Source organism: Xiphophorus hellerii, chromosome 14 (genome assembly GCF_003331165.1).
Source record: "Xiphophorus hellerii strain 12219 chromosome 14, Xiphophorus_hellerii-4.1, whole genome shotgun sequence".
Lineage (NCBI taxonomy): Eukaryota > Metazoa > Chordata > Actinopteri > Cyprinodontiformes > Poeciliidae > Xiphophorus > Xiphophorus hellerii.
The window spans coordinates 969,895-993,271 of record NC_045685.1 but is presented as its reverse complement, the minus strand read 5'-3'; the positions used below and the strand labels follow the sequence as shown (position 1 = coordinate 993,271).

At 41.9% G+C, this 23,377-nt stretch overlaps 1 protein-coding gene across 2 annotated transcripts in view; it reads right to left on the bottom strand.

The window, feature by feature from the left end:
- Window positions 1-23,377, bottom strand: part of aco1 (aconitase 1, soluble) — a 52,316-nt gene that overhangs the window by 20,206 nt on the left and 8,733 nt on the right. For both annotated transcript variants that reach the window (XM_032583202.1, XM_032583203.1), the window contains 7 exons: window positions 16,708-16,847; window positions 16,447-16,618; window positions 16,158-16,258; window positions 15,875-15,991; window positions 15,455-15,614; window positions 15,232-15,367; window positions 6,877-6,961 (listed from right to left, as the gene is read on the bottom strand). In XM_032583202.1, coding sequence (XP_032439093.1) covers window positions 6,877-6,961; window positions 15,232-15,367; window positions 15,455-15,614; window positions 15,875-15,991; window positions 16,158-16,258; window positions 16,447-16,618; window positions 16,708-16,847 — 911 coding nt within the window. The remainder of the gene's footprint in view (window positions 1-6,876; window positions 6,962-15,231; window positions 15,368-15,454; window positions 15,615-15,874; window positions 15,992-16,157; window positions 16,259-16,446; window positions 16,619-16,707; window positions 16,848-23,377) is intronic.

Below are 23,377 nucleotides of genomic sequence, written 5' to 3'. Positions count from 1 at the left end.
ACGCAGAGCATGCGCATTGCTCTTTGATTGTTTTCGTTCAAAGTGGCCTGACCAGTGGCGCAAAAAGTGGGTTATGCACTGTATGCAACTTACAGGGGCGCTGCACTAGAGGGGGCGCAAAGATGTGGGGAATTTTTTTTTCTAGTCAGCACTTTAACAGCTGTTTTGTATGAAATGATCAATAACAGAGGAACAGCACTGATTAGGCGCCCCTCCCCTCCTGCCAGCCACTCTCCCCTCCCATACAGGTAGCTTGGGCAGCAGCCCTTCGAGAACGCGCTGAGGCGCGTTTTGTTTTTTTCTTTTAAATTTGAATTGTTGCACTCGACAACAGGGAGCTAAAGATGGGGCGGCAGAAAAAAACCTCAGGGGCACAAAACAGAAAACGGAAGAGGGGGAGGGATAAAGATGTTGGGGAGACAAAGAAAAGCTTTTCAAAGTGGTTGAAAGACAGAAGGTAAGTAATGTCAGTGTATCAACAAGAGAATTGTAAATATTCAGGTTAGCTTAAGCTAGGCTACAATGACAGGTGGTTGTTGTCTCTGTCCAATACCGGACGCGATTCATTCTGTATTGCTATAAATGTCTGATAGACACACCTATCACACACATCTCAACAATAAGTGTAATCATAATGACCAAAACAAAACATAGGAAATAGTAAGGTCAGCTAAATTGTCGTTGCGGAGCCCCCTCCCCAACCTCCACGAACTGACGCTGTTGTCACTGTGGAGCAGGTGTCAAAGTCGGTCCTCGAGGGCCGGCATCCTGCATGTTTTAGTTCTCTCCCTGGTGGCACCAACAACCTCCTCAGCATGTCAGTGTTCTTCTTAGGCCTTCTAACAAGCCATTATTTGATCCAGGTGCGTTAAACCAGGGAGAGAAGTAAAACATGCAGGATGCCGACCCTCGAGGACCGATTTTGGGGACCCCTGCTGTAGAGAAATGGACACTACGCAGCCGCAGTGAGCTGCTATCAACCCGCATCTTTTTAAAATGTCTACCCGATACTACACCGTCCTTAGACAGACAGTAGTGGGAAGACACACATTTCAGGCTGAACAATTACAGTGAAGTTTAATAGGGTCATTAAAAAAAATGGGTCGGCGATATTCAGTGGCGCACAGTGGGTTGTTTGATATCAGACAGAATGGGTCAGGAGAGGAACCGCAGACCCGTCAGAACCTAAAGAACCAGACATCAGTCTCTTCATCCCTCAGTCATTTGAGACTGAAAAATAATATGAATGGCAATTTAAAAAACAAATCATACAAATAGATTAATAATGAATAAATAAATATTGTAAAGAGAAACAGTTTATTTTGATATCTTTTATAAATACAGTTTTTTGTGGTCAATATTATTATTAATGTGAGTGGCCAGTTTGGATAAGGCTTCCTAGCAAGCTATAAGAATGATAGAAAACATGCTAACAAAAAGCCTCAGACCTGCAGTCCGTAGGCGGTTCTAGACACAGGCTAACAGAAGTGGCTCTTACAGCCTACAGGGAATAGATTGCCCTGTAGGCTGCAATTTATTCACATATATGTACATTTATTATTATTGATACTTTAATTAAAGATGAGTTGTACAAGTTTATGTCATAGGAGAGGAAGGGGAGGGGGGCCCGCAGATGACATGTTTGCATACGTATGTAGTTGCACCCCTGGGCCTGACTTTCGTTCAAAGTGGTGTGCTGCCTGCCTTCATGCAGCACACCACTCTCCGCTTCTCAAAACGTTAGCCTTGCTAACAGCGGCTCTACGGTCTCACCAGTGTGTCTGATCTGGTGCTTGCGGAGTCAGAGACGGTGGAGCGTTCGGGTTCGGGCTAAAAGACATTGGTGCTTCGAAACGTGTTTCTGTGACTGGAAACACGCAAGGGATCTATTTAAAGAGGAAGAAAACAGCCAAAGTCACAGAGAAGCAATGCGACTGTTCTGCTTGCACGCGCTCAACGCAAAGTTAAAAAAGCGCGATTAGCTTTAGCCTCTCCAGCTAGCAGCGGCAGGAGGAACTGTCCTACTGCTACCGGCAAAGGGCAAAGTGTACAAAATAGTGCATTGTCCACCCCTGACACGCAGCTAAAATCCAGTTGCCACAGAATAAAGATTTTGACCAGGTTTGGCTGTCAGAGGGAAAATACTCACCCTGGCTATGAGCTTGGTAAGAAGCTCATAGCCAGGGTGATAATAAACCTGATAATTGGAAAGATTTAGTTGATAAAAATTGAAAGAGTGTCAGGATCTGTGTTTTTCTGTGTTTATTTAGAGTTTTCTGTGTCCTTAGTCTCTTCGTTGTCCTGTCCTCCCCTTGATTGTTCCCAGGTGTGTCTCGTCTCTGTGATTACCCTCCCGTGTATTTAACTCCACCTGTGTTCTTTGTTCTTCGTCGGGTCCTCGTCAACGTCAATGTTTAGTCTCCTCGTGTTCAGTTTGTGTTACTCCTGCTCGTTGTTTGGACTAAGTTATTTTCATTAAAAACATCATAATTCATCATTCCTGGGTCCGCTGCCTCTGCCTCACCACCTCACACCCGCACCGCTTCATGACAGAAGGACCCGACCAGACCGAACGGTGAGAATGCAGCATATGGCCCAGCACGACCAGGAGGCATGGTTCCAGCAGCAGTTGGAGTTGGCTCAGCGGGATCTCTACAAGGACGTAGAGATCCTGCCATCTCCGCTGCTGCTGGAGGAGTTGGGACTGGACTCAGACTATACCCTGGCATTTGGAAAATGTCAGATCCCTCCAGTCACCACCCCAAAGCCCTCCGGATTCGGCCCCCGCCGTTACTCACGCCGGGGGAGACAGCGACGTGAGCCGCCGGTGAACCCGGCCCCTCGTCGCCTTCCGGATCCGTCACCTCCGCTGTCTGCCCGGAGACAGCGACGTGAGCCGCCGGCAGACCCGGCCCCTCGTCGCTTTCCGGAGCCGCCACCTCCACGGTCAGCCCGGAGACAGCGACGTGAGCCGCCGGTGGACCCGGCCCCTCGTCGCCTTCCGGAGCTGTCACCTCCGCTGCCGGTTCCCAGGCTTCGCTGCGGCTCGCCCCCGCAGCCGGTTCCCAGGCTTCGCTGCGGCTCGCCCCCGCAGCCGGTTCCCAGGCTTCGCTGCGGCTCGCCCCCGCAGCCGGCCCCGAGGCTCCGCTCCGGCTCACCTCCAGCCGGCGCACCCGAGGCCGAATCAGCCGGCGTTCCAGCCGGCGCACCCGAGGCCGAATCAGCCGGCGTTCCAGCCGGCGCACCCGAGGCCGAATCAGCCGGCGTTCCAGCCGGCGCACCCGAGGCCGAATCAGCCGGCGTTCCAGCCGGCGCACCCGAGGCCGAGTCAGCCGGCGTTCCAGCCGGCGTTCCTTCCGAGACTCCCAGTGTTCCTTCCGAGACTCCCAGTGTTCCTTCCGAGACCCAGACCCCCAGCGCTCCGACTCAGACTCCCTGTGTTCCTCCAGAGACTCCCTGTGTTCCTACCGAGACCCAGACCCTCTACGTTCCTTCCGAGACCCCGACTCCCGAGACCCTCTACGTTCCCTCCGAGACCCCGACTCCCGAGACCCTCTGCGTTCCTCCTGAGACCCTGACCTTCTGCGTTCCTCCTGAGACCCTGACCTTCTGCGTTCCTCCTGAGACCCTGACCTTCTGCGTTCCTCCTGAGACCCTGACTTCCTGCATTCCTCCTGAGACCCTGACCTCCTGCGTTCCTCCTGAGACCCTGACCTCCTGCGTTCCACCCGAGACCGAGACCCCCTGCGTTCCACCCGAGACCGAGACCCCCTGCGTTCCACCCGAGACCGAGACCCCCTGCGTTCCACCCGAGACCGAGACCCCCTGCGTTCCACCCGAGACCGAGACTCCCTGCGTTCCACCCGAGACCGAGACTCCCTGCGTTCCACCCGAGACCGAGACCCCCAGCGTTCCGACCGAGACCCCCTGTGCTCCACCAGAGACCCTGCCTCGGGGGGCTCGTCGTCGCCGTCTGTGGGCGGCCCCCGGGACTCATCGCCACCTCCAGCGCCGCGGACGGCCGCCGGACCGCCTCCGTGGTTCCCGCCTCCAGCGCCGCGGACGGCCGCCGGACCGCCTCCGTGGTTCCCGCCTCCAGCGCCGCGGACGGCCGCCGGACCGCCTCCGTGGTTCCCGCCTCCAGCGCCGCGGACGGCCGCCGGACCGCCTCCGTGGTTCCCGCCGCCGCGGATGACCGCCGGACCACCTCCGTGGTTCCTGCCTCCTTTGCCTCCGCCCACCCTGTGGGTAGTTTTTTGTTTGTTTTCGGACTCTTGGCCCTTCTTGTGTTTCCGCCCACGATGGTGGGTTGTTTATTGTTTTTCTGGACTCTGGCCCCCCGTCCAGCGCCCCTCCGCCCACCCTGTGGGTAGTTTTTTGTTTGTTTATGGACTCTTGGCCCTCCCTGTGTTTCCGCCCACAACGGTGGGTTGTTTTTTGTTTTTTTCTGAACTCTGGCCCCCCGTCCAGCGCCCCTCCGCCCACCCTTGTTGTGTTTTTGTTTTTTGGGCGTCTGGTAGCCGCCCTTGAGGGGGGGGTACTGTCAGGATCTGTGTTTTTCTGTGTTTATTTAGAGTTTTCTGTGTCCTTAGTCTCTTCGTTGTCCTGTCCTCCCCTTGATTGTTCCCAGGTGTGTCTCGTCTCTGTGATTACCCTCCCGTGTATTTAACTCCACCTGTGTTCTTTGTTCTTCGTCGGGTCCTCGTCAACGTCAATGTTTAGTCTCCTCGTGTTCAGTTTGTGTTACTCCTGCTCGTTGTTTGGACTAAGTTATTTTCATTAAAAACATCATAATTCATCATTCCTGGGTCCGCTGCCTCTGCCTCACCACCTCACACCCGCACCGCTTCATGACAAAGAGGTAAGGAGACAGATGAAAAAAGATAAGAATGAAGAAGGATAAATAAATACAATATATATAGGATGAATAGACTGTCCAATTTTTCCTTAGGAATGCTCTGTTGAATATGTACACATATTCAAGACATTCAAGTACTTCTTCAAAAACTATTTTGTTTGTAGTAATGGTCTTCATATTAATGACACATAAGGGGCTTCCACACAATTCTTAATTCAGATATCTAAAAATGTAATTTTGACTAGTTATAATTACCTTCAAGAGATCTTAAATTGTAATGCGGATATGTGTGCCGTCAAATGACAGATCCAGTGAAGTAATTTGAGATTTTACGTCAAGGAATTTTGACTTGTCAAAATGTAATTGAAAATATCTCGAATTATTATTCTTAGTCAGAATGTAAATGCAGACATCTTAAATTACCATTCCGGAGAGTCAAAATGTAGCTTTGTCTAGTCAAAATGCATTTTTAGATATTTAGAATGTAATTATGGACAGTCAGACGAAACCAAATTTATGTTAAAACGGCTTGCCACAGTTCTGGTGCTATGTTGTTTAGTTAGCGTAGGCCTGCAATACCGATTCTGAAGGCCCTGGCCAGATTAGGCTGACTCTGGCAACACATAGATACTGAAATCTGATTGGACGGGACACCAATAAGCCACACAAGCATATAGAAGAAGCAGAGAAGGCAAGAGAAACATTATAAAAAAAATAGAATATATATATATATATACTACTGAAGTATATCGGTAACATTTAACTTAACTAGCTTTATAAATTAGGTTGTAGATATATGTTAGTGATTATGATAATGCTAAGGCTTACAGAGAAGGCCTTGCAGGCCCTGACATGCACAACTGTCTTAGGCTAGAGAACCCAAAACTTGAGGTTAGCAATAGTTTGTTTTTTTTACCCCTCCAGGGGGTCTTTTTTGTGGGTTCTAGTGTCCCTTATATGATAGTAGGCTGACAGGAAACGGGGAAGGAGAGGGGGGAAGACATGCGGCAAATGTCGTCGGGTCCGGGAGTCGAACCCGCGACGGCCGCGTCGAGGACTCAAGGCCTCCAAATACGGGTCGCGTTAACCGCTACGCCACCACGGCACGCCCAGCAATAGTTATTTGAGACTCTGCAACAACCTTTCAAGCTTAGCCTAACCCCAGAGAAGACATACTGCCTTGTTCAGATACCAAAAGAAAAGTCACCAATCACTCATCAAAGACCATAGATCAACCAAAGCAAACAAGCTAACAAACACATATCAGGACCCCCTGTAGTTTACATATTGCCATAGAGATGAAGATGCTATCATATACCAGCTTCAACAAACTCACTGCCATCTGGACAAAGCAGGCAGTACTGTGAGGATCATGTTTGATTTCTCCTGAACATTTCAGTCCGATCTGCTCTTTCAGAAACTCCAGAAGACACAGATGGAGGCCTCAACAATCACTTGGATCTATGACTACATTACAAACAGACCACAGTTTGTGAAACTGAAGGACTGTGTGTTTAACCAGGTGATCAGCAACATAGGAGCACCACAGGGGACTGTTTTCTGACCATTCCTTTTCACTCTGTACACTTCAGACTTCCACCACAAGTCTGACTTCTGTCATCTCCAGAAATCCTCAGATGACTCTGCAGCTGTCGGGTGTATCAGAGATGGACAAGCTGAGTACAGAGAGCTGGTGGAGCGCTTTGTGTCATGGTGTGGGAATAATCATCTCATCTTGAATGTAAACAAAACAAAGAAGATGATTGTAGATTTACAATCATAAATGTTTGTACTTCCAGCATTCCAGGAAGTACAGATGAGGAGGCTGTACTTCCTGTAATGCTATTTCAATGGTGGAAACTGTATTTTTACTTTCAGCAAAATAAAGAATGTTGTCACACAGGAGAAACAGCATCATCTCCCACATGGGAGATCTTGTAAAATGATATAGACATTTTACAAAATCTATATCTCAACCAAGAAGACTAAGTAGAGAAGACATTGTGTGTTGCACATACCTTAGTTATGGCCTCCACCACTGAATCGGGAAGTGGACCACTGTTTCCAATACACGTCATGCAACCATAGCCAACAACCTCAAAGCTGACATGAGACAAAAAACAACTGTTAAAGTAGAATGTGGGTCCTTGTATTTTCAGGCAGTTCGTTTTTCGTTTGAAATGAAAAAAATTAAAAAACAAAAATAGACTTTTTTTTTTTTGTTTTTCGTTTATTAAAACAAAACCGGAAATCGGATAACAGCTCGGCTCAGCTCGTTATCCGATTTCCCATTTAGTGCACAAAAAGAAAATGGAAAAATGAACAAGTGCTCAATTTCGATTTTTATGATTTCATTTTTGACAAGCAGTCTGACCCAGAAGTTCTCTGTTATGGAGTTCTCTCTTCTTTTCTGTTTCTCCATCCTCACAGCTGAATGACATTAATTTTGTGTTAAGTAGGTTTAAAAATACAGCAGTCAAACCACAATAGAAATGAAACTATAATTTAAATGATCTGCTTGTTGGATAACAGTTACTGACTCATGAGATACATCACAACACCACTGTAGAAATATTGAGTAAAGACATTTAAACTCAAGTGTCCCCCTGCCAGGTCCTAGAACAAGGGTCACCAACCTTTTTGAGTCTAAGGGCTGTAGGGACACTGAGGACTAATTGGTTTGATACACACATAAACTTATACAATTCATCTTTAATTAAAGTATCAATAATAATAAATGATGCCTGGTCCTTTAGGTTTTGATGGGTCTGCAGTGTTCCTCTCCTAATCCACTCTGTCTGATATCATACAGCACACCGTGTGCCACTGAACATCGCCGACACATTTCTTTTTTTTTTTAATTGCCCGCGTTGCACTTCACTGAAATTGTTCAGCCTGGGATGTGCGTCTTCCCACTCACGCCTATATTTTGCCAGAGGTTTTGCTTTTAAAGACGCTGGAGTATCGGTGGACATTTTAAAAAGATGCGGGTTGATAGCAGCTCACAGCGGCTGCGTAATGTCCTTCTCTAGGCAACCGTGACAACAGCATCCGGGGGTCCTCTGCAGCATAGACATGAATACGTAAACACCTCATTGAGCGCTGAGTCCTACGTTTATTTTAGGTTAAAACATATCTTAGTGTGAACCAACCAAACAACATAATTTCAACTATTAACATAATTATATTCCTCTACAATGTCACCGCCATCTTGTATGTGGCAGTAGAGCGATCGGAACTCCCTAAGTCCTGTGCTGTGTGGACTTGTTTCAACCGTTTTACAATACAAACTGGATTCATTGGCATTACCTTGTAAGGACGAAAGAGCAGAATTACTTGACTTTGCAGCCAGAAACTCGCTTCTAAACAATTTCCTATCTAGCTAAATTGGCCCAAAGTAATCACTGACTGTTAGCATAGCTAACGTTTTCATACTGTTTTCTAATGAGAGAGAGCTGATGAGAAATTGCTGTTAGAGGGGAAGTGCATTAAAGACCAAGGGATTTTGTGAGGAAAGGTCAGTCAGGATCAGAGCTGGAGCTGCTGTTCTTCAGCCTCTGTTTCACAGCTCAGCTTCACAATGCCGGTATTTAGCTATGCTATAAAGGTGCTACGAGTCAGAGCCCCATCATTCTGAAAATGTCTTTTTTCTGAATGTGATGGAAAAATACATATATTCTCTATTACACTTTTGGACAATTTCTCTTTTATCCTTGGCTTTAGCCTGTGTACCAGGACGTCTCAGAAGTCATTGGAGTTCTCCCAGTGTGACCAGCAGACTGAAGGACTGCCTGTGGCCAGTGTTCCCAGTATAATAATAAACACAGAATAAATAAATGTGTTTTATTCTTTCACTTTTTGTGTATTTTTAAATATCTCAATCTGAAGTATTAGTGTATTAATACAGCTTATGGTAATGAAATAAAAATAATTTACTCTGTTAGAATTATTTTCACTCTTTGCTGTCAATAGCAGAGTTGACATGATACTGTAATAAGTTTTTTTTCTGGAAAAAAGTAAGAAAAATATGTATCCCAATGTTTGACAATGACTGATTTATGACTTTGATAAATCAAAAGTAATTTATCAATAATATATAAAAACAAAAATACAAGAATTTTTTTTCTTGTCTTGAAACGTTAAATGTACATTAAATTATGGAATCATGTAAATATGTTCTTTAATAAAACACTGTAAAAGTGTGTGTCTGTTCATCAATGTCAATTAATATAAAACATTTCAGAATCATTTCTATCAAATAAAAACATTGTGCTCTTTGTTCAGAAATCCCCCAAAACATTTAAAGAATCACATCAAAAGTTAGAAACTCTTGTCTTTAGTCATTTCTTTGATGACCAAATATATTAGTGTGTGTGAGAGAACACACACATCTTTCAATGAAAGGTATTAACTTAAAACACTTTGTAGAAAGGCACTTTCTGAAGTTCGGTCCATTTACTTGTATTAGCTTACCGGCACAAAGGCCACATTCAATATGGCGGACGCTGTGACGTATCACAGCAATGGGCCTACCCGCTCTATGAGGCGTCTACGTATTCATGTCTATGCTCTGTAGCCACGACAATCTAGGTGACCTTAATATTTCCTGTCTTTTGTTTTGGTCATTATTGTTGAGATCTGTGTGATAGGTGTGTCTATCAGACATTTATAGAAATAGGAAACAAATCGCACCCGGTATCGGTTCAATACGACACACAACAATTAACAGTCAAATACGAGACGATTCTGTAGTTTATGGGACAGGTGGCAACCCTAACAAGACAACTACAGTCACCTGTCATTTTAGGCAAGCTTATCAGTGCCTTTCCTCTATTACTGATCATTTCATGCATACACAAACAACTGTTAATACAGAAAATGCAAACTAGAAAAAATTTCCCCACATCGTTTTTGCGCCTCCTCTAGTGCAGCTCCCCTGAGCGTTGCATACGCTTATCTTATCCATTTTATCATGGATATCATATTTATCCATGATAAGATAAATATGATAAAAGAAAATAAAGTTGGTAAGTATATAGTAAGTATTGTAAATAAATTATCCAGTTATAAAGCACCAACTGGCTAGATGTAGGTTGATAAAAATTTTTTATATGAAATAATTAGTTTTATGTTTCTTGCCTATATGTAAATCCAGAGCAAATAAATAATGGAAAGAATCAACTCAAACTTTTCATTCAAAAGTTGTTCATTATGTTTAGTCAGTTGAGACTAACAATTTATAAGCAGAATCATCATCATTGGACACATACAGTAGGGTGACCAAACGTCTGTATTTCCCGGGACATGTCCGTATTTCACGTCCTGTCCTGGGCGTCCCGGGTTTTTTTTAGAAAGTGAGGAAATGTCCTGTTTTTTAAATTACCTTCATTGGACCATTAAATTTACAGGCACTAGGGCACTGCGCACGGCGCTGCGTGTGACGTAATCCCCGAGCCGCGTCAGTGCGGGCAGCCCTGTTCTTAATCAGAAGATAGATAGCGTGGCTGTCAGTACGCCAACAACAAGCCAAAGCGCAAATGTATGTTTACCGACGATTTACAAAAGAGTTTCCCCGCTTTCAGACCGGGTCGAGACAAATGGGAGGCCTTGTGCACAGTGTGCAAAGCAGGCACATATGTCTCGGTGTCCAATGGAGGTGCAAGGGATCTGAAAACCACCTGGACACCGAGAAACACAAAACAGCTGTCCGAGGTGAGAGTAATGCTAGCTCGATCACACAGTACTTTGTCAAACCAGGGAACGAGGATGCAGTGAATGCAGCGGAGGCTGCATGGTCATTCCACACAGTGAAACATCACAACAGTTATCGATCTATGGACTGCACGAGTTCATTGTTGAAAAAGACCCTCCCCGATTCAGACACTGCCAAAAAGTTTAGTTGTGCCCGAACTAAGACCGAGGCTATTGTTGATGGTGTTCTGGCACCTCATTCTGTTGAAGTGGCGCACGAAGCGCTCAAAGACATCCCATTTTGTGGTGTAAGTACTGATGGGAGTAATCACGGTGCGGTGAAAATCTTCCCCATAATTATTCAGTACTTTGATTGGAAGGAGGGTGGTGTGCAGAGCAAGTTGATTCAAGTGCAAGATACACCAAATGAGACTGCAACCACCATGGCCAATTACCTAATGGAAACATTGGCAAAAAACAATTTGGCTTCCAAATGCGTCGCATTTACCGGGGACAATTGCAACACTAATTTTGGTGGAACCCGGCGTGATGAAGGGGGGAATAATGTATTTGCAAATTTGAAGAGAATGCTACAAAACAAAACATTGATTGGCGTGGGTTGCCCAGCACACATACTTAACAACTGTGTCCATCACGGGGCAGACAGACTTGATGTGGACATTGAGAATATAATTTTTAAAATCTACCAGTACTTCCACATTTACACTGTTCGTACAGAGTCCCTCAAAGAGTACTGCGATTTTGTTGATATTGAATACAAGAGGATGCTGTCACACAGCAAGACAAGGTGGCTCTCTCTGTTCCCAGGCATAGAGAGGATGCTACAAATGTTCCTTGCTTTAAAAGCATTCTTTTTGTCTCAGGAAAAACCACCCATGATGATCAGGGCATTTTTTGAAAACCCATTTAGTGAGATATACTTGTGGCACATGCACTCACTCATGTCCGTCTTCCACAATCACATTCAAGAAATGGAAAGGGAGAACAGCTCCATCATGGAGGTTAAGAAAATATTGAGCAGCATCCACAACATTCCTATTGAACGGAATAACAACAATTTCATGTCCCTCAAAGTTAAGGGACTGCTGGCCGAAAATCGCAGAGAAGGACTTGAAGAGGGCTATGACAAGTTCATGGCTGATGTGCTCGGCATGTGCATGTACAGTTCATGTTTGGAGTATCTGGAGAAGTGGATGACACCTATGGAAGAGTTCTCACCATTCATGTGGATGGACATGAGTGAGCCACCAAAGTGGAATGATGTGGAGGCCTGCATCAAGTACCTTGGAGAGAAGGGGGTGCCAACTGATGATGTTAAATGCTTTGACCAAGTTGCCAATCTGAAGAAATTCATAGAAAGCTGCAGTGATGATGAGTTCATGGGCCTGCAGGTGCACCAGAAGTGGACCAAATACTTTGAGAAGGCCAAAAGTATTGCATGCTACTCAGAACTGCTGAAGATTGCACAGTTTGTCTTTGCACTTCCTCCTCACAATGCAAATGTAGAGAGAGTTTTTTCACTGATGCAGAGCCAGTGGACAAAGGAGAGGAACCAGCTCTCAGTTGAATCATTGAAAGGGATCCTATTTGTGCAATACAATTTCAAAAATATGTCTTGCAAGGACTTTCATACGTATGTGTTGAGCCACAAGAAACTGCTGAGAAAGATCAGCTCTACAGCAAAATATAAATGGGCAAACAAGGACAAGGAAGAAAAACCGGATGAAGAGGAGGAAAAACCAGATGAAGAGGAAGACGAGGATTAAGCAGGAAAGTAAAGATAGTCTATTGATATGTTTGTTCGTTTTTGGTACATTTTGAGTTATTTTTGCTACACAAGAGGTATTTTTTGTTAATTAGCTCATTTGTTAATTTATTTTTTCCAATAGCCTACAAAACAGAAATTATTTCGTTCATTACTGAGGCTGAGTATCATGTGTTATTGGGAGTTGAGAGTTATTGTTAGCTTTTATTGTTAAGTGAGGGATGTTTAGATGGGACATTATTTCTTTCATTGTGCTATTCATTCATTACAGGAATTGTTAAGCATTTTTTAATAAATACATTTTGAATAAAATTATCATTTGTTATTGGAGTTATTGCTGTTGACTTTTACTGAAAAGCATTTTTAATAAACCAACTGTAAATATCATGTTATTGTAGGATTACGTAGGCCTATGTTAAGTGAGTGCATGCCACAGACATCTCTATGCATGGGAACGGAGATCCCCCCCCGCCGCCGCATCCACCCCCCCCCCCCCCCGCTCCAAGGTGTCCTGGTTTTCCCAAATGAAAATATGGTCACCCTACATACAGTGAGTCACTGATAAAAGTGTGAAAAGGTATCATGATGTGATAAACCATTGAAGAGGATTACATGACCCCATAACCAATGTTCCCTCTAAGCTGCGCGCTTGCGCAATCGCGCACTGCTCGCACATTCTCAGCGCACAATAAAATCTATGCAGTGCATAAAATAAAATCCAACGTAAACTATACATTGAGCTCAGACATCAGTTTTGACTATGGACCAATGACGTTTAACGATCTAACTCGGTGAGTCACAGGTGTCCAGCCAATGATACGATACGGTTCACTTACGGTACGCAGCCAATCATCGCATGCTATTGTGTGTACGTGCCTTGCGCTGTGGCACCGTGCAGATTTGCTAGGTAGGAAAAGTACGGCGGAGTTAAGAGACGCTAAAGCTACCACCCTATCATGGCTAAGCGAACAGTGGGCAGTGGGACATCCACTCATCAAGCCAAAGTAAAAAAGAAATGCGCTTCTTTTAAGATGGAATGGCTGTCAGAGCTTGTGCAAATAGAAGAACAAGTGGTGAAACTGGGTGAGATTTTTTCTTTTTCGAGTGAGAAAGGTTTACTCTGCAAAACATGCAGCGAAGCCAAATTAGCAAGCGAGTTTTCAGAGGGAAAAATGTGGACTGAATGGAAGTTGGACTACCTCGAGCGTACAACCACTGGAGAGGTGAGAAAGAAAGACAGACGTGAAAAAACTGCGTAATTAAATATTGTACAGACAAAGAGTTACAAGAATTTATACACTATCACAAGCTAGAGCACACATTTCATTGTGGAGAATGTGAATGTTTTAATGTGAACAAAAAGTTATGTCTGAAAGGTGAAATTGTCTCATTTCTCACCATGGCCAAAGCAGGACTCTTGTATAGAACATACTATGCATCTCATGTACAGCAATGTTTTTGTTTTTTTCATTCTAAGTGGGGCAAATCACTTATATTAAAAGCAAACTAATGGAAGTTGCTGTTGTAATCTGATTCTTTTAATAAGCCATGTAACTTTCTATGATCCCAGATTTATAACAGGTGTAATACTGGTGTGTGGCCGTAGTGCGCACACGTGATGTTGCTCACAGTGGTCCTCAGTGTACTCAGGGAGCTTGTGTGTATGCCCAGACACATGAAAAATTAGAGGGAACATTGCCCATAACATTTAGCTAGCACCAGCATTATTATTATTATTATTTTAAATTAAAATAAGAATTCTGAAATAAAAAAAATCTGAATTTTGAGATTAAAGTCAGGTTTCTGACTTTTTTCCATGGCTATAATCCTCTTCCAAAGGTAAACAATTATTTAGTTAAGCTTTTAATAACCCAATAACATTGGCACATTATTTCAAACATTTTCTACTTAAAAATGGCTAAATTTTTATTGTATATTTGAGATAATTATACTTTCCTGTATGCTTGTTCATGACATAACAGATTATAATTTCTATGCAAATGCTATTTATAAAAGAAAAGTATTTAAAAATCTATAGGGTTTGAATGACTATTCTGACAGAATGTTCTAGTCGCGGTTTGAGCGTGGCAGGAATAACTTCCAGGTCAGACTGCTTGCCAAAAATGAAATCATGAAAATCAAAATTGAGCACTCGTTATCTGTTTTTTTCCATTTTCATTTTGTGTACTGAATGGGAAATCGGATAATGAGCCGAGCTGAACCGTTATCCAATTTTGGTTTAATAAACGAAAAACCGAGTCTATTTTTGTTTTTTTCATTTTTCACTTCAAACGAAAAAACGAACTGCCTGAAAATACACGGACCGAGCCGCAAATCTGATATCTGATTTTGGTTTGATAAACGAAAAACTGAGTCTATTTTCGTTTTTTTATTTTTCATTTCAAACAAAAAAACGAACTGCCTGAAAATACACAGACCGAATAGTCATATATAGTCATCATAGTCATCCGATTTAAGATTTTGGTTTAATAAACGAAAAAACTAGTCTTTTTTCATTTTTCACTTCAAACAAAAAAAAAAACGAACTGCCTGAAAATACACGGACTGAGCCGCAAATCTGATATCCGATTTTGGTTTAATGAACAAAAAAACGAGTCTATTTTCGTTTTTTTATTTTTCATTTCAAACGAAAAAACGAACTGGCTGAAAATGCAGGGACCACCAATGTGACCCTGTATTGCAATTTTCTAAAAATAGACATTTTATTATATATATTACTCCGATTAAGTAAATTATTGAAAACACCTAAGATATTGACTTAAAGTATAACTTACAATGTGTAAATAATGTTTCTCTTGTTAGTTGCCTAAGCCAGCCAACATGAGTGGGTACATCAAGAGTCTATAAACTCAGAAGTAACTACTGAGCAACTTACCCCAGCTGAGACATGCAGTCCATGACGCCACTCTTCTTCAGGTAGTAGGTCACCACTCCACTGCCAGGTGACAGGCTGGTCTTTATGTACGGCTTCACACTTAGACCATACTCTATTGCTTTCTTAGCAAGAAGCCCTGGAACAACACATGCTAGCAGTCAGTTTTGATTGGGACAATGGGTCATTTCAGCATTAAAGCCATGGACAGATGTGGTACATCCACCTGCTCCAAGCATGACAGACGGGTTGCTGGTGTTGGTGCAGCTGGTGATAGCAGCAATGACTACTGAGCCGTGGCCCAGAGTATACTCCTTCCCACTGAACTGGAAGGGGACCGTAGTGCTATGGTGTTCAGGTGCCACCTGGAAACCCTTAAATCCTTGCTAAGAAGATCAGAATTGAATGGTAAAATTAAATAGGTTCATTATAAAGTTCTGTATAACTATACAAAATAGAAGAGTCACTATTTAATGGTATTCACCATGGAATTTCACAGACATAATAAATCATGGTAAAATACAGTATAAGGTTGAATAAACTCAAAAGCTGAAATGTTTAATATAACTTTCGGTACTGTGTTGTGGCTTTGCCTTTTGTTGAACTTTTTATTGTATAAAACTAAACCAACGCAAACTGAACCAACCTTTGCTCCCAAACAAGATTCAAAATCCGTTTTCATTTCAGAAACGGAAATCCTGTCCTGCGGCCTTTTGGGACCACTGCAGCAAGGAACCACTGTGCCGAGGTCTAACTGTACTACCTTAAAGAGAAAAGAAAAACACATATTCTTAAATCTTCGATCAGCCTTAATGATTTAAATTGACTCTCTGATTTTAAATCCCAAACATATTTTTTTTTTTTCAGTTTTGAAACAAATCATGCAAGATTAGTCTCATTAATGTTTTGATAAAGATTAGCTTAATTACCTGAGTGAAATTTGGATCCTGGGCAATATTATTGTAGTCTCTGAACATGCCTGCTGCCTTCAGGTACTTGGTAATGTAGGCCAGTGTTTCTGGTTCCCGTCCTAAAACAAGACACTATCATCACTTTTGATGAATGAGGAAAAATGTCCAATATCCATAGCTTCAAACTGACAGAGCTTAAAGAGCAGTAACTGCTGAAAATCACATACTATTTTCTGCTGAGTTAATTTAGCAATCTTAAAAGTCTCTAGGAATAAGAGAACTCTAGTTCACACAACTGGACACTCACCAGTCTGTTCCAGGTACTTCACGCTGATGTCATCCACTGGGAAGAAAGCCGCTGTGGCTCCGTACTCCGGACACATATTAGCAATGGTGGCTCTGTCAGCAATGGATAGCTGGGCCACACCCGGGCCGAAAAACTCCACAAACTTCCCCACAACACCCACCTGCCGGAGGTGCTTCAGGTCCAAGAGGAGGAGGAGGACGAAATGTCAGGGACACTGGACCATTTTGTTGTCATTTCTGCAGATAACCTCTGACTAATTACCTTAGTCACAGTGAGGACGATGTCAGTGGAGGTGATGAGCTTGTCTGGTGTCCCATGCAGTTTGTATCCCACCACCTCAGGAAGCACCATGCTTATTGGCTGCCCCAGCATCACAGCTTCTGCTTCAATGCCCCCAACACCTGAAAAGCAAAGGCTGACTTTAATTCAACAGCTAATAAGTACCTTTAAAGATGACATTCTATGAATGCACATGATATATCTCCAGGGTTTGGTTTTCTGGATAGTTGAACTGATGTCAGCCTGATTTTAAGGCCGGAGTTAGCATCCCTGATCCCAAGGTTCCTGCATGTGTAGCAGTATGATGTTATTACATTAGATTGTCAGGTGACAAGCTATTCTGGTAGGAAATTATATGAGGACCGACAGCTTTTATTTTGAAAAGACGACAGATCCATTGCAAAACAGCGAGTAACTTCCTGTTTCAAAATTATTATTTTTATTCAAATTTAATGTGTTGCAAATGAAAATGTAAATTATTATCTTTACTGTTAAACATATTGAGTTTATGGATTGTTGTTTTGAGTGTCAGTTCGGGGTTTAAAAAAGACAAATTAACGAATCATACCATGATGGTCTGTGAAGCGTTTTCCCACGCTCTCTGTCGCTCTCTTTCTGTTCGGATTCCGTGGGAGAAGGTATGAGGTTTTGTTTTTTTGTGTTCAGTAAGTGTATTTTAAGCATAATAAGTGACAGTTTGATTATTGTTCTTGTAAAATAATATGCTTTGGAGCACTTAAACTTTGTTAAACGGTGACAGAACTGTGTTAGCAGTTATTTAGCTGCTCTTATGCTACATGAAACATTGGTAATGAAAATGCCTATGTGCTGAAAATAGCATTATTCATGGTTAAACAAGCGCTGCGAAACACTGTGATGAGAAAAAGCCTGTTTTTGACTACTATTTTCTGCTATTTGAATGCAGGTATGTGATGTTTCATTATTTTTGGTGTGGGATTATTTTGTTTATTATTATTTTTTTCTTATTCATGTACTGTTTAAGATTATTATGCTCATGTTTGGGCTTAGTTATTAATTATTGTTGCAATTATTTTGATTTAGTAAGGTAAATGTGTTATTTTACACAATTCACACGCGTGCTCTTTCTGTTCGGATTCCGTGGGAGAAGGCTCTGTGGGACACTGATGAGATAAAGCCTGTTTTTGAATATTTTCTGCTATTTGGATGCAGGAGTATTAAAAGTGCTTTCAGATCAGATGTTGTCTGGCTGTTATTTCCCACAAGACAGAATCAACTATGCTACACATGATTTAAATGTTTCTCTACTAGAACACTCCGGGACCACAGTCACTAGGAGGTTTAAGTAGAACTTCTGACAGACAGAAAATAGGTCGGCTATTTCAGCAGAAGTCTTTCAGCAGGAACATGTGAAACATGCAGGACACCGGCCCTTTAAAAGTAGGCTGGTTTTATTTGACAGGTTGTGAATAAGACTTACATGACACTGTCATAAACATGACATAACACCTGTCATGAACATGAGTAAGTCTTCATGAATATTTATGACTGTTAAAATAAAGTGTCATTCGGTAAATCATGACACTTTTAATACAAAGTTGACATTATTCAATATGTCTTTGTTATGACAACTTGACATTAACCGTGACAAAAATGTCTTCGTTATGACAACCTGACATTAACCAAGAAATCGTGATCTGTCATAAATTTGTTATAAAAGTATGGGCTCTTTGCACCTGCCGCGCTGACGTCACAACCACATGCGCAAATGCGGCTCTCTTTTTTCAGCTTTGAGTTACCATGACAGCTAAAAAAGACAAAGTCTTATTTCAGACGCAAATAAAACAATACTATGAACATTGCTGTCTTCCTAATATAATGAGCTTTTAAGTTTTCATGGATTTCCAAACGATCCTGAATTAAGAAGACGGTGGCTTGTAAATATTCGTAGCTACCAGTTAAAGCTAACGCCGCACAGCAAAGTTTACAGCCTTCACTTCACTCCGGATCAGCTTCTTCAGCCTAAAGAAGAAGGTAAAGGAGCCTCCTGTGTTATTTCCATGAAATTACTTCTGTATTCAGCCTGAAAGAGAGTTTATGGGAAAGAGAGAGCAGACCAGAGCCAGACAGCCGAGCTACTGATCTGCCTTTACACACTGCTGTAAACACCGTGCTGCTTCACAAGAAGCATGCAAAACTAATAAAGCAAAATAACACGGAGACCTTAAGGAACACGGCCATATTTTTCTAAAAGCAACAACTCTGAACCTGAACAGTCAGCTGAACTAGAACTCTGACACCAGAGCTGCTCTACTGTTAAGCTAAGGGGTTGTTGTGCTTCCTCATGCTTCAGAAGTAAAATGCCTGGGTCTCTGACACTAACGACAATAAACGCACGTAATATACTTGAAAATAAGGTAAAAACATTGTCCGGTAGAATGGATGAAAAATGTTTAGATACTTAAATAGCACATTTTTACAAGAAAAATGTCTAGCATAAGCTAAAGCTAATGTTAGCCACAAAGTTTAAAGAAAGTAAAACTCACCTATGTATCTGTGAAAGTATAATGAGGCGTACATCTTAAAACCTTTCTCCAGCTTACTTGTTGGGGCTTTGGATCGATGTACATCATTAATTGTTACCTTGGACAAGCCCTGCAAACACCTAGTGTAAAGAGCCTTTTTCAATAGATCGGAAACGATCGAGCCGCTTTTCCTCGAACGTGGAAGCTGAGGTGCAAAGAGCCCATTACCGATTAAACTTTAAAAATGATGTAGCTTTATCTGGTAGTATTATATTGCTCTGCCATTTTGTTTAGTCTTGAATTTTTAATTGATCTGAAGTTTTACAGCAAGATGTCTACAAAGCACTTATGAACTTTGCATTTGAAACACCATCTCCAAACAGAAAGGGGCGGGGACGGACCTTTCCGTCAGTCCCATACCTTATTTGGAAATGGGACTATTGCATTCCGGAAATGAAGGGGGCGCTATTTTCATAATCACTAGTATAAATACCTTAAGACGCGGAGTTAAGAGGAAAGGAAGAAGAAAGAAAGAAGTTTGAGAGGTTCTTCCATTGATGTTCGGCGCACGATCAACAATGCAAAACTCACAAAGTCAACAAAAGGTATTTTTACCTTCTTAAAATTTTTTCACATAGTAAATCAATACGCTTTTCTAGATTAGGTTGAAAATACAATTTACAGCTGTAAACTAGTGAAATTCGTAATTCATACAGGGGAAGGCTAATTTTAGCATGTAGCATAGCTAATTATTATCCCGCAGGGCACCATTAGATAAAAATAGAAAAGTAGATAATATGTATAATTGAGAAATGTATTTTATGCTCAAACTTTGTTTTTTATTTTCATTATACAGATCCACGTATCTATTTGCAACATTCGGAACGGAGAGAAGATTCTTCCGTATTGCATGAACGATAAATATTTCTGTTCCCTTTGCTCATACAAGCTACAGAACCATATAGCACAAACTGCTATGGTTCAACATAACGGTATGTATAACTACACTTGAAAAATATAAAATATTTTTTACATACTTACCAGTTTTCTAGTGTTTCTCTTTTATTTTTAAAGGTTAATCTTTTTTAAATATGTTTTGTACACCAATGTTAAATTTCTGGAAAGTATAATATATTTTATAAACTAACAGCAGCCATTATAGTTGGGTGTAGTACCCAGATGTGATACTCTAATGACGAGTAGCACTACTTCAATATAGTTTTAGTAAGTAACTGCAATAAACTACACTAGTAAGAGTAACAAAGTATTTGGTGAAATGGCTATTATTAACTACTGCTTTACTGATCATAATGTGCAATGTGATTTTTTATTTCGTTTGGTTTTTTGTTATTTTCAGATGCCTCTGAATGTTCTTGAAGCTGTTCTCCAGGAGGTGATACCAGCACAGGGAGACTCAGCTTACCTCACCTTGGCATTGACCTGCAAGTGCTTTGAAGCCGTTGTGTCTGAGCCAGTTTTCAGGAAGAAGACTCACTTTGCTTGGCAGGATGGTAAGGACCTTTGACTTTTTTCACCTAAAACATGTGAAATTAGATTTCAACTACATGAAATCGATTTTTCATTAACAGGTGAGATCACCTGGGGCAAATTTTCAAAAACATTCAAGGCAGAAAACCGGATTCCTTTTGCGGTTGTAACGTGTTCTTCCTGCAACCGGTAATATAAAGACTGTGGGCTTCACCGGCAATGGAAGACGAGGAAAGTACCCTGGTTACTACTGTGATGGCCGACCTGGACACTGCACTGACTGTCAATACTGTCAAGGAGAATATTAGTTGCTTTCCACTGTCTTTCACACATTTCAGTTGTCACACATTGTTTTTTTTTTTGTGACATGCCATTTTAAATCATTTCTGCTAAAGAATATTTGCCTTTTGACTTGTGCAGTCATCCTTATTTACATTTTTGAATGTTCCTTTTGTTGTAGTTCAGTTGATTTACATTATTTAGTTTTCATAGAAATGGTGTCGTTTCCACACAAAGTTACATTGTGGCTGTAATTTGTTGGAGAGAGTAGAACCAATAAAGTAGTTGTAAATATATTGTAACAGCGTTGTTTAACAATAGGATAACCTTGTTTTAAAAATTTTAAATGCAAGCAAAGCTAATAACTTGCAATATTTTATATGTGTAAATACAATGTTTCCTATACTTTTTCAACAATGACTGGAATCAATACAAATTTTCTTTACAAACCTGACATACAGCTAAGTTGTTTATGTTTTAACAGAATCAACTGTTGGGTTTTTTGTAATAAAGTAAGCACATACAGAAACATATTGTTCAGTTACAAAGTCATAATACAAACATAAGACTAAAGGTATCCTGAGCCGGACTTTATGAAGAGAGATGAGCCCGGCGCCGTTAGGCTGGGATGGAGACACATGATCAGGTGATTGACTGAGCAGGTGAGATGAAGACAGTTATAGTTAGAAATTACACACTGGTTTAATTTATGTAACCAGTGACTTTATTCAAAAAGGTTTTCATATAGAAAAAAGATCATTCTCTCTGGCGGTTACCAGTGCAGTGTCTACTGCCGGGGTCCGAGGGCCAAAGATTATTTCTTGTCAAATAAATTTTCTAAAACCTACTTTCTGTGTGAGTCTTTCCAGGTTGAAGCTACATTTAAAGTTTTAATTAATCTCTTTGGGTTTTGCAACAATTGGATATTTAAGGTTTTATTTTATGAATCAATTGCAATTGGTATGGAATTTCTAAATGGAACAGTGGGACACCAATCAGTTTACTGGTTGAACTGGAGTCCTTATAGCAAAAGTTTCCAATGAGACATTATGGTAAACAATGATAATAGCTGAGCCAGGTCACCTTAAACCAAAAATATTCTATTTTTCGGAATGGGACTTGTTAGAAGTTCAGAAGTCCTTTGGTTTGTTTGTAAATTATATTCACCATATGCAACGAAATTTCGTTCTGTATACACCCTGTGCATGCAAAATGATAATAAAGTCAGTCTAAGTCTAAGAATAATAAGAAAAATATTTGGCAAATAAACAACAAAAGTGCACTGTGAATGGACGTACTAAGTTGGCCAAAATTGTTGACTAAATGTTTTACCGATCAAACCTCTTTTCCATCTAGTTCTTATTTAATAAGCCAGAGGCTATTATATTTTAGATTTTAACTTATTTATTTTAAGAGCACCATTCACAACATCAAAATACACTGCTCAAAAAATAAAGGGAACACTCAAATAACACATCCTAGATCTGAATGAAAGAAATATTCTCATTGAATACTTTGTTCTGTACAAAGTTGAATGTGCTGACAACAAAATCACACAAAAATCATCAATGGAAATCAAATTTATTAACCAATGGAGGCCTGGATTTGGAGCCACACACAAAATTAAAGTGAAATAACACTACACGCTGATCCAACTTTAATGTAATGTCCTTAAAACAGGTCAAAATGAGGCTCAGTATTGTGTGTGGCCTCCACGTGCCTGTATGACCTCCCTACAACACCTGGGCATGCTCCTGATGAGGTGGCGGATGGTCTCCTGAGGGATCTCCTCCCAGACCTGGACTAAAGCATCCGCCAACTCCTGGACAGTCTGTGGTGCAACGTGACATTGGTGGATGGAGCGAGACATGATGTCCCAGATGTGCTCAATCGGATTCAGGTCTGGGGAACGGGCTGGCCAGTCCATAGCTTCAATGCCTTCATCTTGCAGGAACTGCTGACACACTCCAGCCACATGAGGTCTAGCATTGTCCTGCACCAGGGCCAACCGCACCAGCATATGGTCTCACAAGGGGTCTGAGGATCTCATCTCGGTACCTAATGGCAGTCAGGCTACCTCTGGTGAGCACATGGAGGGCTGTGCGGCCCTCCAAAGAAATGCCACCCCACACCATTACTGACCCACTGCCAAACCGGTCATGCTGAAGGATGTTGCAGGCAGCAGACCGCTCTCCACGGCGTCTCCAGACTCTGTCACGTCTGTCACATGTGCTCAGTGTGAACCTGCTTTCATCTGTGAAGAGCACAAGGCGCCAGTGGCGAATTTGCCAATCCTGGTGTTCTCTGGCAAATGCCAAGCGTCCTGCACGGTGTTGGGCTGTGAGCACAACCCCCATCTGTGGACGTCGGGCCCTCATACC